Here is a 16,628-nt window from a genome sequence, read left to right as displayed (position 1 = left end):
CAGGCATGTGCATTAGCTGATAACTCTGGTACTTCTACAGATTAAGCCACAGACAATCATATTAGGCTCTGCTGGGCTTGTGGACACATACTATGGCTAATCCCTGCTTTCCTAAGAAGAAAGGGTCAGTACCATAGACGATGACAGTGGCTGTGGTGCTCCGGCGCTTAGCCACAATGTTCTTGGCCACGCAGGTATAGTTGGCGGTGTCTGAAAGCCTGGCCTGCTTGATTATGAGGTTATGATCTATGGTTATCAGGAAGTTGGTGTCTCGGGTGGTGTCAATAACATCCTCGTTCCTCAGCCACTCCACCTAGAAAGGCAGAAAAAAAAGAGGAGAAAGAAAGAAAGGAAAGGAAAGACAGAGAAGAATACAAGAGATGACAGGGTTGGTAAAGTTATTAAAAGAAAACAGAGGAAGGAGAAAAAAAGAGAAAGAGAACCAGAGGCAATTAGACATCATCATGAGAAGGCAAGATTACAGAGTTAAACATCCAGCGCCCATTGTCACTACCAGATATCGCCTTGCTAAATCTCTGAGAACACAACTCAAAATCCATCATTGCACACCCAGGAAAAGAAATGATAAATAGCTAGGTGAGTGAGTGAGAAGGTGGCCTCATTGCACAGGATGAGAGATGGGGAAGGTGTACTAAAGGAGATGTGAAGCCTGCTGACTCTTTCCTGAGCTACTGTGCTCTCCTAGCACACAATGAATGCTGGTAACTGGGTGCAGGGATGAAGAGATAATTAACATGGGATGTGGCTAATGGGAGTGGGGGTAAGAGCTAGGAAAGAAACTCGAATGCCATATGGTCCCCACCACAATGCCGGCTTACAAATGGTGTAAGCAGGGTGTAAACCAGATCAGGGTCCAGTTGCTTTAATTATACAGGAAGAACCCTGCACTGGGGTGGTAAGGAAAACTACAGAGTAGAAGGCATTTTGATTGACACACAGAAGGAGAAGAGCAGGAATAGGACTCAAAGAAGAGGGGGAAATGGGCTCTGAAGTTGAAGCTAGACAAATTCAGACAGGAAATAAGATCTACATTGTTAATAGTGAGGGTAATTAACCACTGGACCCATTTACCAGGGGGCATGGTGGATTCTCCATCACTGATCATCTTTACATCAAGATTGGATGTTTGCCTAAAAGATCTAATCTAGGAGTTATTTTGAGGAAGTTCTATGGCCTGTGCTATACAGGAGGTCAGACCAGATGATCACAATGGTCCCTTCTGCCCTTGGAATCTATGAATCAGAACTAGGAGTGAGCAAGGTATAGCCCTATGAGGCGTGATGTCATCATGAGGCTCCTCAGTGAGTCCATTGCTGGGACTGTGCGTTCATGGTGGTCACACTCTGAGCAGGAGTTGGCACATCTCCCTGTACTCAGATGTCCTGCCAATCAGCAGAAGGGAGGTGCTCTGTGAGATGCAGCAACCAGGTCCTGCTAACCACAGGTGCCTTTGCTTGCTTTGCCCTTAGCTTTGTCTGCTTTAGCATTTGCAGGGCCATGTCTAGGCAGCCGGCCCTCTAGTTGGCTCTTCCCCACACTGTCAGAGTTTGGGGTAATATAGCCTCCTTTGGTGGGGACAACTGAGTGCACACCACATATCCCACTCGAGTTGTAGTGTTGCTGATTTGTTTCTGCTGTGCACTAGTGCAGGCTACTTGGGAGGGGTATGTGCAAATTGTGTCTGACGGAGTGTGTGCACGTGTGTGTGGCTTTCTCTGAGAAAATTAGTATATGTAGAGAGAGCTCAGAGAGTGTTAGTTATTAACTGTTTGTATTACAGTAGCACCTAGAGGCTGCTACAAGAAATTGGAACTCCACTGTGCCAGGCACTGTACAAACACATAGTGAGACTCTGGTCCCTGCCCTGAAGATCCTACAATTTAAGTTGACAAAACAGCACTGGAGGGAAACGGTAGGCACAGAGAGATACAATGACATGCCCATGGCCATACATCAGGTCACTAGCACAGTGCTGAAGCCAAGAATCAGGAATAGAACCCAAGTCCCCGGCCAGTGCTCTCCCTACTGAAGAACACTGCCTCTCTAATGTGTGTTTGTATTTCTGTGTCAGTCCGTGTGCAGGGGCTTGTTAAAGTACATGCGGGTGGGAAAGAGAAAGAAAAAAAATTAAGATTTGAAATAACCTTTGCTGGGGCTTTTAGGTGTTGCTTATTTAGACATTATCAAAAAAGTTGCAACCGTCAACAAATTCCATACAAGAATGAGGCTTGCGCTGCCTGGAGATATGCTGACAGCATGAGGCATGTGAGTTTTGTTTATCAATCAAAACCAAAAACGGGGGGTTTGTTTACCAATCAAGAACTGTTCTCATCTCCCCTACAAGCTGGGCTGGCACGAGCCTAGTTTGTCCATCTAATTGCTTTTTCTATGAGAGATGACAGGTCAGAAACTTCTCTCACACAGAGCACACTCACGGTGATGCTAATGGTACTGCACTGAATTATTGGAGCACGGAGGAAAGGCGACTGGCCTTGGGGGAAGGCCCTGCCTTGGAAGGAGAGTTCATGAACTTTTCTTCCAAGGCCTCATGCGCTCATTTTTACCCATAGCGTTTAAACAAATCATTCTGCGCTTCCTTTTCTTCCCGATCACTCCCGCAAGGGGTTAATGGCAGATGAGCACGTACAGGAGGGAGGCATGGGCTGAACAGGTGTTGCGGTTAAGTGTGTTATTAGATGTCAGAATAACAGATCCACTGCCCAAAATAAACAGTTTTGCTGAATAATGGAAGCTGATGGCCTACATGAGGCCATCCATCATGGCCCCAATCCATCTGCAAAGATGTACCCAATCTATTTCATATGCTCTCTCCCTTGTTCCTTACTGGAACTTAACTGGCACACTGCTGAGGTGTTAGCAAGGCATTGCAAGGGACAACGGGAAAGATGCAAGTGCTGTGGGCTGACCAGAGTTTGCGGGAGGCTGCGTCCCCGAAGGTGGCTTGGAAATAGCTTGCGCTGTTTTATTAATGGATCACGATGGTGAATGTAGCAGGCTGGCTAGCAATTATTCACCTTCATGATCAGGCCTCACTGAAGCCACAACTGTGTCCAGCTGAGGGAGGCAGGGAGGGCAGGTGGGAGGGGTTGGTTACCAGTAAATTCCCATAGCCTCTGATTAAAGATAAACAAAAACCACAGCAGTAATGGGGGCAGGGCAGTAAAGTCTATAACTGAAAGCTGCGTCTCCTAAAACTGGCAAAATACAAGCTATGCTAGGAGCCTTGTAAAAGCTATTCCAGCATCCGCCTCCAGCAGGTGGAAAGATATTTCCAGCAGTTACAGGTGCTCTCAGAAACAAATCAGCAGCTCCCGCAAACCTAAGAGGGTGGAGTCTCTCCAGACTAACACCCACCAGGACAGCCATAAACAGAGACTGCAGGTCGGAGAGGAAATATGCTTAGCATTCCTTCCTTCCCACTGGACTGCAGGAGTGTTTTCATGAGTCAGCCTGTATGGAGGGGAAGGGGGGGTTGGCAGCTGGGCAGTGAAATGGTGTCACTCCTGCTGGGGCAGGGAAGTCGGCTTTATTGGGCCAGTCTAGCACATTACATCCCTGGGGGGGCTACAGCCAACCAAGGGCAGGCAGTGTTCCCTAGGGTCTTCTGCCAAGGGAGGGCAGCTCTAGTCATCTGTGGATCCCTCTGCTGATCTGACCATACCTCATCTCCTGGCAGTGCTGCCCATTTTGGGGATGCTGCTGCTCGACTGAAGGCCCCGAGTGGACTGGAGACGGTGCAGCCTCCCCTGTCGTAATCCCTTGCTAGGAAGAGGATTTTGCACTGCTGAGGGTTGTCTGCCAGGGTCAGTGTCAATGGAAAATCTGGTCTATTTGGGCAAAGATGCTGGGGGGAGATAACTGTTCTAAAATGTATGAGCACTCAGGTGAGTAGAGTTTTTCCCGTGGGAGTAAAATATGTCCCCAGCATGCTGGCACGTTCTACCTGGTGTAGCCTCTCAGGCCAGCTCTGCTGTTGGGAGGTGTGAGAGAGAGAGCATGGCTTACCTCTGCTGTTGGGACCCCCTCCGGGGGGCGGCACTGCAGTAACACCTCATGTTCCAGTGGAACCTCTTTCCCTAGAGGCTCCTGGTCAAAGTTCTTCCTCAGGTCTGGGAAAGAAAAATGAGCCCCAAGTGTTATCAGCCAGTGACAGGAATGGAGCAACCCACAAAACCTTGGGGGTACCGTATATGGACAGAGGAGCCTGCAGCGAGATAAAATCTATCTGGAGTTTACTGTAACATAGCCTGCTGACCAGCCCACTCAGAATTTCCAGGGATTTCCTGTCTACCACCTCCACCCTTCTTTCCTGGTAACACTACTTCCTGCCCCACCCACCCAGCTGGGCCCTTTGCACCCCAGTTTATCCTTGCCAATGTAAGAACTGTTGTTTCCCAGTTGCTTGCTTGTCTTCTGGATGGAATCATATTCTAGCAGAAAGAGGCCAAGTCTGCCAAAGGATGTCTCAGAACAAGAGCTGACATCCACTTGCCCATGGATAAAACATGATTTTGAGTGCTCTCCCATTCCTGAAATGGGATTCACTCTCCTTCCCTTAGATGAACTGTTCAGAGCAGACAGAAGCGGGGATGTGCTGGTCCGCTATTGCCAGAGTGGCATGTTCCTGCCGAGAAACTTCACATTCTTTCATCAAAATCAATCCAAAATGAAGTCTTGTGTTTCTGAAAGGGGACCACTGAAGTACGGGCCTGCTGCTTTGCTGCCAGGGCTGGCTCCAGGGTTTTTGCCACCCCAAGTGGCAGGAAAAAAAAAAAGCCGTGATTACGATTGGCTGCAGCTCCACCACGCCGCTTGCTTCTTCGGCAGCAATTTGGTGGCAAGTCCTTCGCTTCGAGAGGGACCCAACGGACCCACCGCTGAATTGTCACTGCAGAGCCCAACATGCCGCCCCTGCCCCTTGGCCATCCCAAGCACCTGCTTGCTGAGCTGGTGCCTGGAGCCGGCCCAGTTTGCTGCACTAGTGAAAGAGGGATTGAGCATCTGGCAGTGCATGTTGGAGCAGGTGAATTCACAGGGGTGATGTCCCATTCTGAGCTGGAACTCATGCTGTCTATTAGGTAGCACTATGCATTTCAAGGAAATCCATGGGCCAGATTCTCAAAAGAGCTCACTCCCCAAAAGCTCTGTCTGAGCACCTAAATGAGACAATGTTTTTAGAAAGGCTCTGCTTCCAGTTAGGTCCCTAAATGAAGTGGTCAGATTTTCAAAAAGGCCCATCTCCCAGTAACTCCCAAGATCTGGGCACTTTTGAAAATCTGGCACTGTGCCTTTGTCAGCCATAAATTGCATTTATTTTATTCTAAGTGAATTATACATAAATATTGTATGTGTTTACATTTGGAATTACAGAATATGCAATGACATAGTAGGTCAGATAGGATCTAATATGAAAGTGGTCATATATTACAGTGCTGTGTACTGTAAGTAGCATGCTATCCATGGGCCAAATTCTACCATCATTACAGTAAGCAGCACCTTACTTCAGGAATAATCCCACTGAAGCCATTGGCACCAGTTGCATAGTAAGGAATCACTCATTGTGAATATAATGACAGTAGAACTGGGCCTTATGTATATAGAACACATATGTCCTTATTCATGATCACATGGGATGTTAAAAGAAAGAGGAGAAGCAGTCCAATACACCACCACGTGAAGGCATGCTGTACATTCATGGGCTACACTCAGCAGAGAAAAAAGGAGCAACGGATACTAGTCTTACCCTTCCTCACTAGATGGCGCTGCAATCCATAGGAATTGCTTCCAACAAACATTGCTCCAGCTCGAGCTAAGTGTGATTGGTCACCAACTTTTTTTGTGATCCCCACTCCCACTCTTTTATGGGGTGTGTGACATGCAGGGCTGGTGCAACCATTTAGGCAAACTAGGCGGCCGCCTAGGGCACCCAGTGATTGGGGGCGCCTAAAAGTCCCCTCAGGTAAGGAGGTGGAGTGGAGGTGAGCGGGGGGGGGGGGGGGAGGAAGAGGGAAGGAGGGGTGCCCGCAGTAACAGGGGTGGGGCGCACAGGGGAATAGCTCCCCGCCCCAGCTTACCTCCACTCTGCCTCCTCCGCTGAGCACACAGCCCAGCTCTAAGTCTCCTCCAATCAGCGCCGCAAGCCTGGGCGAGGAGGAGAATTAGAGCAGCGCTAGCGTGCTCAGTGGAGGAGGCAACGCCGAGGTGAGCTGGATGGGGGAAAACCCAGGCAGCGTTAGCTTCCATGGGGGGAGTCTCCCCAGGCAGGGTTAGCCGCCATGGCAGGGGGGAGGTCTCCCCAGGCAGAGTTAGCTGCCACGGGGGGATGGGGGACAGTATCCCCGGGTGGGGTTAGCTGCCGTGGGGGGACAGGGGGAGTCTCCCCGGGCAGGGTTAGTTGCCATGGGGGGACGGGGTGGACAGGGATTAGCTGTCGTGGTGGGGGCTCCCCAGGTGGGAGGCTGAGTTAGCTGCCGTGGGGGGGTGGGGTTAGCTGGGTGGGGGGTGCAAGGTGGAAGTTTCGCCTAGGGCGCGAAACTTCCTTGCACTGGCCCTGGTGACAAGCGCAGGCTGACTGCCACAGGGCTACTTTGGGAAACACAGAGGTCCATTAGCAAATGTCACCGAGCTGGGAACCATTTCGGAAAGGAGACAAGAGAAGGCTTTTCATGTAGCCTCAAAGCAGGCAAGTTAAAAAAAAAAAATGCTGTGTGTTCCTAAGAAACGGACAGCTTTTTTTTTTACTAGCTGTGGCCTTACTGTCAACTGAGAGCAGGAAGCATCACTTTGTGTCAAAACTGCCTTGAAGGCTGAGAACATTTCAGTTGCTGCAGCAGGGGAAAAGCAACTGTTACAGATAAAACAGCATAACAGTTTCCACCCTAAATAGCCCTGCTTTCAGTCCTTCCGAGGCGATGCTGCAGGTGCACACAAAGCTAACGCAGCTGCCTCATGGAAAGGTACAAAGGGGCTACTGTACCCTTTGTAAGGTGTGTAAGAGGGAGGCCCACTAAGACTGGGCTAAACTTAAAACTTAGGTTGACGTCACTATGGCACTCAGCAGGTGAGATAGCCAAATCCTCAAGTGGAGCAGTTATGCTGACCTAACCCGTAGCATAGCTGCGGCTAGGTCAGTGGAAGAATTCTTCCCTCAACCTAGCTACCAGTGCGCGAAAAGGTGGTGTGCCTACTATAGCAACGGAAAACCCCTTTCATTGGTATAGGCTGTGTCTACATTATGGGGCTATGCTGGCAGATGTACGGTGCTATCCAGGGCTTTGGAGCGGAGCCCGGAGCTGGAGTGCGGAGCAGTTCTGGAGCAGTGAAGCTGCAGGTTTTCGCCTGGAGCTGGAGCACAGCTCCAAAGTCCTGGCTATAAATATGCCATTATAGTTCTCATAGTATAGATATGGTCTAAGACGCACCTAGGAGCTCTGCAGAAGGGGAAGGTGCATATTGCCTTGCTCAGCTGTGTAGCTAGTGCATGCATATGGGGAAGGGGGCTCCCTCGTGCAAGCTGTACACAGTGCAACTCTAACATATTCTTAAAGTAGGTTTCCATATGGACTCTCAATATTCAGCATGATGCTTCTATAGGGAAGCATCTTTAATCACAGAACAACTTCTCTATTGGCAGAACTGAAATTTCCACACTGCAATGCACTGTTTCCCCAGCTCTCCCCTTGTCAAGAGAATCACCTTTTACATCCTTTGGGTGGCAGAACAGCCCAGTAGTAGAGTCCTCCCACCCTAAGAAGGCATGAGCTAGTCACTTGGTAAAGGAAACAACACAGGAGGACAAGCTGGGATGTAGGATTTAAAGTTGCTGAATCAGGCAAATCACCTCTGTGGCTGAGGTGCTAACTTGTCAGGTTGCTAAAAATAATGAAGCACCATGTAAGTGCTGAGCATGTTGAAAGTGCTATACAACCATTAACTAGTTTATTACCACAACAGCCTAGTGAGATAGGTAAGTTTATCCCCATTTACAGGTGCGAACACTGAGGTACAGAGAGGGTACATGACGTACCCAAGGTCACACCTTGAGCCAATGCTAGAGCTGAGAACAGATCTCAGGAGTTCCCAGCCCTAATCCTGTAACCACTAGACGGCACTGACCCTATCCACTAAGTCCAGCAGGGTGGTGTAATGGGGGAATGGGGCTCTGCCACACTGAGTGAACCCCACTGGCTCATTAAATGGGAGCATCTACCTCAGTGGTTATCCTGGGTAAGCCTACTTATGGTGACAGGCAGTGGGAAAGAAGGAGTCATGGAACTATATTGGGAGGAAAATCCCCTCTAGGGCAGATGAAAAGGATTTCCCAGGCAGGGTGTGGGGACAGGCTAGCAAGAAGGAGCACGTGACAGAGATAAGGAGAGGGGCTGTGATGAATGATAAGTGTGCATGACACCTACATGCTATCCGGACGTAGGCCCTTCGGCTTTTCGTGGTCCCAGCAGAGCTCCATGCCACACACTGACACCAGTAATCTTCTAAACCAAAGAGCTCCTCCACCTGATGTCGCGATACCTCGATCTGGACCTCCCGCACCAGCATCCCTGGAAAGAGAGACAACAAAAGAGAGGGTTAAGGAGGCCAGAATGCTGAACCCTTATGAAATAAGCTGCATATGGAAGTATACTGTGTGTGTGCATGTGTGTACTCATGACTGACCGAAGGGGAGGAAAATGATGGTCCTGCAGCTCGAAAAAGGAACTTGAGAGAGGGATGGATTTGATGAGAGACACAACCCTTTCTTCATGAGACAGTCATCTCCTTTCTTCCTCTGCAACCACTTCTTCTCTTGCCCCATCTTCTTTTTAAGGGCTTGACCCAGATTCTGATCCACGCCAGGATCCCCTCCACCCACATACAATGTTTTAAAGATGACAACATGTTTCTGGATATGCTGGTGGTTCTGCTGCATTGCCATTTAAGGGGGGGGGTAAAAAAAATCTCATCACAAAAACAAGGAAGCTGAATATCCTGAGTTCTTATCACCACCATACCCTATTAAAACTGAAACATTTAAAAATATCGCATTTGCTTTTTACCACTGATTCTTGCTTGTTTACTTTTTACATTTCGCCCAGGTGAGGCAATGAAAGTAAAGTACTCAATTTCACTTTTGTTTCTAGCCAGGTTCTTGTCAGGTTCCCTTCCTGGGTTTTATGCACTACCACAATGCTGAAAAGTTTGGGTTCCAAAACAAGGCAGGGGAATGTTTAAATCGAAACAAAAAATCTTTTTCCATTGGAATTTGTTTTTTTAAATCTACACACATTTCTGTTGCGTTCACTTTAGGCTCCATTAAATCTTGTTTCTACATAGACTAAATGTTGTGTCAAAATCAGCCTGACAATGTCCTTTTAAAGTGCCTGTCTGCAGCTGACAAGGGCGCTTGGACATATTAAAGCTCCGATGATGCACATGGTGCCACTGCACCCAGCAGAGAGGCCCTGAAGGCAAAAAATGGTTTGGAAATAAATCACGTGACTGCTCATATTTGTTAGTGAAGTGAGGTGGCAAGAACAGTATGTCAGCCCCTCGCAGTCTGAGAGAGAGAGAAGTGGCCACTGAGAGGAGATGAAAGAGGGAGGTGAGGGCTCTGTCTCTTAAGCTGAGAAACACAATCTAGCTGAATTGAACAGGGTCATGGCAAGTGGTCAAGTGGGTCAACTTCTGAGACTATTTCTGGTCACAGAAACATGTCTTAGCTAGTTGGACTGTGTTTAGTCATCCCAGGGTGTGATAGCTTATATGAGGAGTCGCTATCAGAACTCGGTCATGTTTAAAATAAATCCCTAGTTACTATCTGTATAGACTAAGGAATCTGTTTTATTGCCTCAACAATACCAGGCACTGATACCTTAGCCTTTCTGGTTTTTTTGTACAAACCTAGTCACAGCTACATCACATTAAAAAATACAGAAAAGGTGTTATTTTAGTAGGTGTCCCACCCATGGAGAAACATATAGAACATTCTCGTCCTCATATCTATTGTTGAATGAATTCCTATTTTTCACAAAATATTCCATACATGTATCCCTCTCTAAGGCCATGTCTACATTAGCAAGCTTACAGTGGCACAGCTGTACCAATACCAGTACAGCTGTGCCACTGTAAGATCACTCCTGTAGCCACTCTGTGCCGATGGGAGATATTATTGCATCTCTCTCTCCAAGGTAACCACTCACCTTCTGAACTAAAGACTCTGCACATTTCCACTTGAGAAAATGAAGCCCCTTTTTTACCTGCAGAGCACAGAAGAATCACTGGAGACAACAAACTTCTCTATTTTCTGTGGTATGTAAAGTTACAACTCTGAACAAAGATCCATGACGGAATTATAAACCCCAGAAAGCACTGCGAGCTAGTCACAGATATAAAACACATAGTTACTACATAATTTGCTGCTCTAAATGTTGAGTACAGCTCCATGCACTGTTACCTTTATTAGAAGGTTTAGTTTGTTACCACACCCTGGCTCATATAAGGTGCCCATCTCCCTAGCTTCACTAAACTCCTTTGCATTTCCCCTGGGCTCCACCACCTCTGAATCACACCTGACATTTGGCTCCTTTAGCTGGTATGAGGGTCACACAGCTGGGATTACAGCAGTATGCAGCATCTAGCCTCCTGGGAATGTAAAGCTTCCTCCCATCCTGAATTCATTTGATATTCATACTGGTAATTTAGATACTAATTAAATAAATTTACACATTTCATATGGACTTTTGTGGAAGTTCAACAGTGCAGCACACATTTCTTTAATGGACACTTTAATTATAGTTATACGTTCATTCTAGATAGAAAAACTGAACATCGCAAACAAGAACAAAAACTAACTACTCAGGAATGAACACTTTTCCTTCCTACAATCACTCATCACTTATTATAGAACAACTCTACTTCATCCCCACACTCCTTCTCCTGGTAATCCCCAGCTGGGGGAGATAGCTGCCCTGCATGAATCCAGAAAGAGAGGGGTTAAATGAGATGTCTGACTTGTGATGTACCTCCCTTCAAAGCAGCCACCAATCCCAAAATTGGCACAACTATCCTAATTTTTATGGGTCTGACCTGCAACTTGTAAACACGGCATGCAAGATAAGTAAGGAATTTTGAGTGCTTTTATTAGGAAATCTAGGCCCAGATTTTTAAAGGTATTTGCGTATTCCTGCACTCAGCATTGTAATGCTTAACTGATTTAGGAGCCTAAATCTCATTTTCAAAAGTGATTTACACCTTTAGGTATCCTAATCCCATTGCTTATCAATGGAATTTTGGCTCCTAAGTGCCTAAAATCACTTTTGAAAATGAGGTTTAGGCTCCTAAATCAAGTATTAGAGGGGTAGCTGTGTTAGTCTGGATCTGTAAAAGCAGCAAAGAGTCCTGTGGCACCTTATAGACTAACAGATGTTTTGGAGCATGAGCTTTCGTGGGTGAATACCCACTTTGTCAGATGTTAGTCTATAAGGTGCCACAGGATTCTTTGCTGCTCCTAAATCAGTTAGGCATTACAATGCTGAGTGCAGCAATGCCTCAATATTTTTTAAAATCTGGGACATAGTGAATAAGGTGTTACTGGAAGGCATATTCAAATTCACTAGAATGGAAAGTGACTGGGGAATCCTGTAGGAAGAGTGTAAGTAGGGAATAGCAGACTGCAAATCCTCAGGAAAAGAAAAATGCAAGTAACAGGAAAAGTGGCTTCATGAGGAACTGCTCAAATATCTCAGGTTTCAAAAAACAGTCTTCCCTTTATAGAGCAGTTTTGGAAAGGGAATCAAGCAAGAACTCACAGAACGGAGTGACCTCCCAGTTAAAACTAGATGGTGATGATATGAGGATGATGGAACAGGAAAACACTGACACAATTAAGAAGCTCTTCATAACAGGCAGGTGAATGAATACTTATAAATGTGAACATGCACAAATCAGCTGACCCAGATGTCATGTACCACTGACATTTGATTTTGAAAACTAATGGAAACTTTGGAGGTACTGATTGCCTGGAGATAAGAAACTATAATGCTGATACTTTAAAAAAGCAAAGAAGAGTGAGCCTGGTAATTACTGTGCTGTTAGTAAAATACTGGTAAAAATACTGGGGTGGGAAGGGAAATCACTGTCTTGGGGCTAGTGGGATCATGAACAATAGACATTATTAATAGATTTTAAGGCCAGAAGGGACCATTGTGGTCATCTAGTCTGATCCCCTGCACAACACACGCCAAAGAACCCCGAACTATAACTTCTGCATCAACCTCATAACTTCTGTTTGACTAGAGCATATCTTTCAAAGATATTCCATCTTGATTTAAAGACTCTAAGTGACGAACAATTCACCACACCCATGGGCTTATACAGAGCCATAACTTATAAGAGAAATTTGATTGTTGTTGTTTTTTTCAGGACATTGTTACAAAATTAGTGATGAAAAGAGGGGTAGATGTAAAATATTTAAATTTTAGCAAACCATTTCATTACGTCACACCAATGATTCAACCAGTCCATTATCCTGTCTCTGACAGTGACCAGAACCATGAGGGTTTCAGAAGAAAGTGCAAGAAATCCTGTAATGGACAATTATGGAATAATATGCCCATAAGACACACTCTTCCTAGTCCAGGCAGCTACTGGTTGATTTATGCTCTGAGCATGAGAGAGTTGATATCACTTATACACATTTTAAGTTCTACCTATGAACATTCTCACTATCCATTAAAGACCTAATGATCTAATTGTTTTTTGAATCTGACTAAGCTCTTGGCCTCTGATACCCTTCGCCAATGAGTCCTGCAGATTGATCATGTGTTGTGTATTTTCTTTTTATCAGTTTTAAATGCCCTTCAATTTCATTAAATGTCTGCTCATTCCTGGATTACGAGAAAGATAAATGCCAGTGCCTGACTTACCTTCTTTAGACCCACCAGTATTTTGTATACTCTCCTTTCTCGTTCGTTTTCTCTCTAAACAAAAATCTTGATCTTTCCAATCTCTCATCCAATTTTTTTTCCTGCTTGAAATCATTTTCATTGCCAGCCTCTGAACCCCTTTGTATTTCTGCTTTACCTTGTTTGATATAGGGTTGGCAAAACTGAACAGAGTATTCCAGGTGAGGCTGATACCAAGGATTTATATAATGGCATTATAAAAGCCTCAATATTCTTTTCTATCCTACTCTCTAAGCATCCTGTTTGCTTTTTTGGTTGCCATTGCACACGGAACAAAGCTTTTCAATGAGCTGACCCCTAGCTCTTTTTCCTGTGTGATTCCATTTAATTTAGAACTCAGCAAAATTGTGTGAGTAATTCACGTTGTTGCTTCCAACGAGTCTTTGTCAACAGTGAATTTCATCTGACATTATGCCATCCATTCACCCAGCTTTGTTAGGTCCTTCTGAAGTTCCTCAGAGCTCTCTAGATTGACTATCACAAATAAAGTTGTGTCATCTGCGAAGTTTGCCACCTACTTGTTCAGCCTGTTCCAGACCATTAGTGAATATGTTCAATTAGAGAGGAAGGAATGTCTGGTGGTTAGAGCATTAGGCTGGGACTTGGAAGACCAGGGTTCAATTCCCTGCTCTGCCACAGACTTTCTGGGACTTTAGGTAAGTCCCTTAGTATCTCACTTCCCCATCTATCAAATGGGGTTAATAGCACTTCCCTACTTTAGGGGATAAACATATGAAAGACTGTGTGGTGCTCAGTGACCATAGAAATGGGGTGATACAAGTACCCAGGACAGACCTTAAATAGAGCTGGACAAAGAAAGATGAACCATTTGTAATACATTTTTGCTGAGAATTTTGCACCACTTTTCTATCAGAAAAGCATTTTGCCAAAGGCTAAAATTTTCAAAAGAGACTACGGGAGTTAGGCACCTAAATCCCATTGAAACTGAATGGGTATTGCAGGTCTTCCTGAGGCTCCTTGAAAAACCCCAACAAAAATCTTCCAACCTTCTCTGATCAAACAGAACAGGTCCAAGTATGGATCCTTGGGGCATGCCACTGTTCACCTTTTGCCGTGCTAAAAACTGACCATTTATTCCTGCTCTTGGTTTTCTGTCTCAGCCACTTTCTAATCCTTGTCAGTACTTTATGCCTTACCCCGACTATTTAGTTTTCTCAACCACCTCCTGTGAAGTGCTTTCTGAAAGTCCAACTAAATTATATCTAATAGCTCTCCTTTATCAGCACTGTTTTGTAGCTTGGAGAGGAACAATTTTCATCTAAAAAAGCCATGCTGGTATGATTCCTCCCACAAGGGTATTGAACTTAATTACATTGTGGTCACTATTATTAAGTGGCTCAACTATAGCTACTTCTTGACTGAACTCCTGTGGGTTACATACGACTAAGTTGGGAACATTGTCTCCTTTTGTGTTCTCTAGAACTAGCTGTTCCAAGAAGCAACTGTTTTAACAGGTTGATAAACTGCTTCTCAGTGGGGTACCGCAAGGGAGTTTGATAGGTCCAGTCTTATTTAATATCCTTATCGACAAAGTTGGAGGGACAGCTCTTCTACTGAAAGTCATAGATAATACAAAATTGAGAGGAGCTGTGAATAGCAGTGAGGACACAGAAATCACATAACAGTGACCTGGACAGTTTGGACACGTGGACAGGAGATGATCAAATGAATTGGCAAAATACAAGCTAATATATCTGGGGGAAAATAATCTCAAACACAGATATACAATGGGAGGAAGAAAACTAGAAAGTGTTAAATTCTGAGACAGACTTCTGGAGAACAGTGTACAACAAATTAGCCATGAGCTTGCAGGAGGATCTGGCAGCAGAAAAGATCTGTTCAACTTTGGGTGGCACGTGCGGACACTTCACAGCACAGAGAAGAATGATCAAACTCCTGTTCTCTTTGGCTCTGGTGTGAATGCTTCTCCAATATTGCATTCACATATGGACACTTCAGTCTCAGACTTTACTAAAGCCTAACAAAAATCTTCAGTGGCCTGAAAGAAAATTAGACAAAGTCAAATGCACATAGCTTGACCAAACAAGGCGTACTAGGGAGGCATTATATCAGTCTACAAATGTATGGATGGGGTAGGCAAGAAGAAGGGAAAGGAAATTCATTCTTACGTGGTGGGAAGGTCTTCCTTGAACCTGCAAAATCTGACTGTGGAACAAGAGAAGGGGCTTACAAAACACTTTTAAAGGAGACCCATCCTGTCAGGGGATGCTGAAAGGCGCCGGTAATACTGTTCCTCATCCAAAGTGGAAAGGGATCCAGTTATTCCTCCTTTTCAAGCATGCCTGCACAGTAATGTGCTTTAAATACCACTGTGTTGCACACTACGGAGCCTTAAAAATGAAGTGGCAGAGGAGAGAGAAAGTCAGCAAAGAAAGAGAAGGGGGGGGCTGAGGAACGGGGTAAAAAGAGAGTTGGGTCTGCAATGGTTTCTTACCAGTCACCTCATCCAGGCTCTCCTTAGTGAGATGGTCATTCTGATTGACCCACTCGCCATTGCACTTGAAGTAAATCTGAGTGGCTGGGTTGGCTCTGCAGATCAGCTCCACAGGTTTGTTCTTTACAATATATGCATCTTGTGGCTCCAGTAGGAAATGGGGGAGGGTCTCTGCAGGGGCTGACGGGAAGGAATCTGGAAGCACATCACCGTACTCAATTCCTGAAAGGAAAGAAGAGTCAGGAAAACAGTTACTCCTACAGAGCATGCCCCACAAATGCTTCCACTAGCGTAACCAGAGTCTAAACCAATTTCAGCTCTTTATTTAAGAATTATCAGACACATGCATGCACACAATATGTTGGGGAAGAGTCAACACGCCTTTTGTAAAGGGAAATCATGCCTCACCAATCTAGTTAAACTCTTTAAAGGTGTCAACAAGCATGTGGATAAGGCAAGGGTGATCCTGTGGACTTTCGGAAAGTCTTTGATAAGGTTCCACACCAAAGGCTCTTAAGCAAAGTAAGCAGTCATAGGCTAAGAGGGACGGTCCTCTCATGGATCAGTAACAAGTTAAAAGATAGGAAACAAAGGGTAGGAATATATTGTCATTTTTCACAATGTGAGGGGCAAATCGTGGGATCCCCCAAGGATCTGTAGTAGGATCAGTGCTATTCAACATATTTATAAATGATCTGGAAAAATAGGCAAACAGCAAGGTGACAAAGTTTGCAGATGATACAAAATTACTTAAGATAGTTAAGCCCAAAACAGACTGGGAAGAGTTACAAAAGGATCTCACAAAAGTAGGCGACTGGGCAAGAAAATGGCAGATAAAATTCAATGTTGATAAATACAAAGTAATGCATATTGGAAAACATAATCTCAACTATACACACAAAATGATGAGGTCTAAATTAGCTGTTTCCACTCATGAAAGATTTTGGAGTCATTGTGGATAGTTCTCTGAAAACATCCACTCATTGTGCAGCAGCAGTAAAACAAAACAAACAAAAAACACTAACCGAATGATAGGAACCATTAGGACATGGATCGATAATAAGACAGAAAATATCATAATGCCACTATATAAATCCATGGTATGCCCACATCTTGAATACCACATGTAGTTCTCGTCACCCCATCTCAAA

At 45.2% G+C, this 16,628-nt stretch overlaps 1 protein-coding gene across 3 annotated transcripts in view; it reads right to left on the bottom strand.

The window, feature by feature from the left end:
* The window catches only part of UNC5B (unc-5 netrin receptor B), a 150,770-nt gene that overhangs the window by 27,621 nt on the left and 106,521 nt on the right, over nt 1-16,628 (bottom strand). For all 3 annotated transcript variants that reach the window (XM_030570332.1, XM_030570335.1, XM_030570333.1), the window contains exons 2-5: nt 15,478-15,699; nt 8,457-8,600; nt 4,048-4,151; nt 133-313 (exon numbers count right to left, since the gene is read on the bottom strand). In XM_030570332.1, coding sequence (XP_030426192.1) covers nt 133-313; nt 4,048-4,151; nt 8,457-8,600; nt 15,478-15,699 — 651 coding nt within the window. The remainder of the gene's footprint in view (nt 1-132; nt 314-4,047; nt 4,152-8,456; nt 8,601-15,477; nt 15,700-16,628) is intronic.

Source organism: Gopherus evgoodei, chromosome 7 (genome assembly GCF_007399415.2).
Source record: "Gopherus evgoodei ecotype Sinaloan lineage chromosome 7, rGopEvg1_v1.p, whole genome shotgun sequence".
NCBI lineage: Eukaryota > Metazoa > Chordata > Testudines > Testudinidae > Gopherus > Gopherus evgoodei.
The sequence above is the reverse complement of the archived record's forward strand: the minus strand, read 5'-3'. Positions and strand labels throughout refer to the sequence as shown.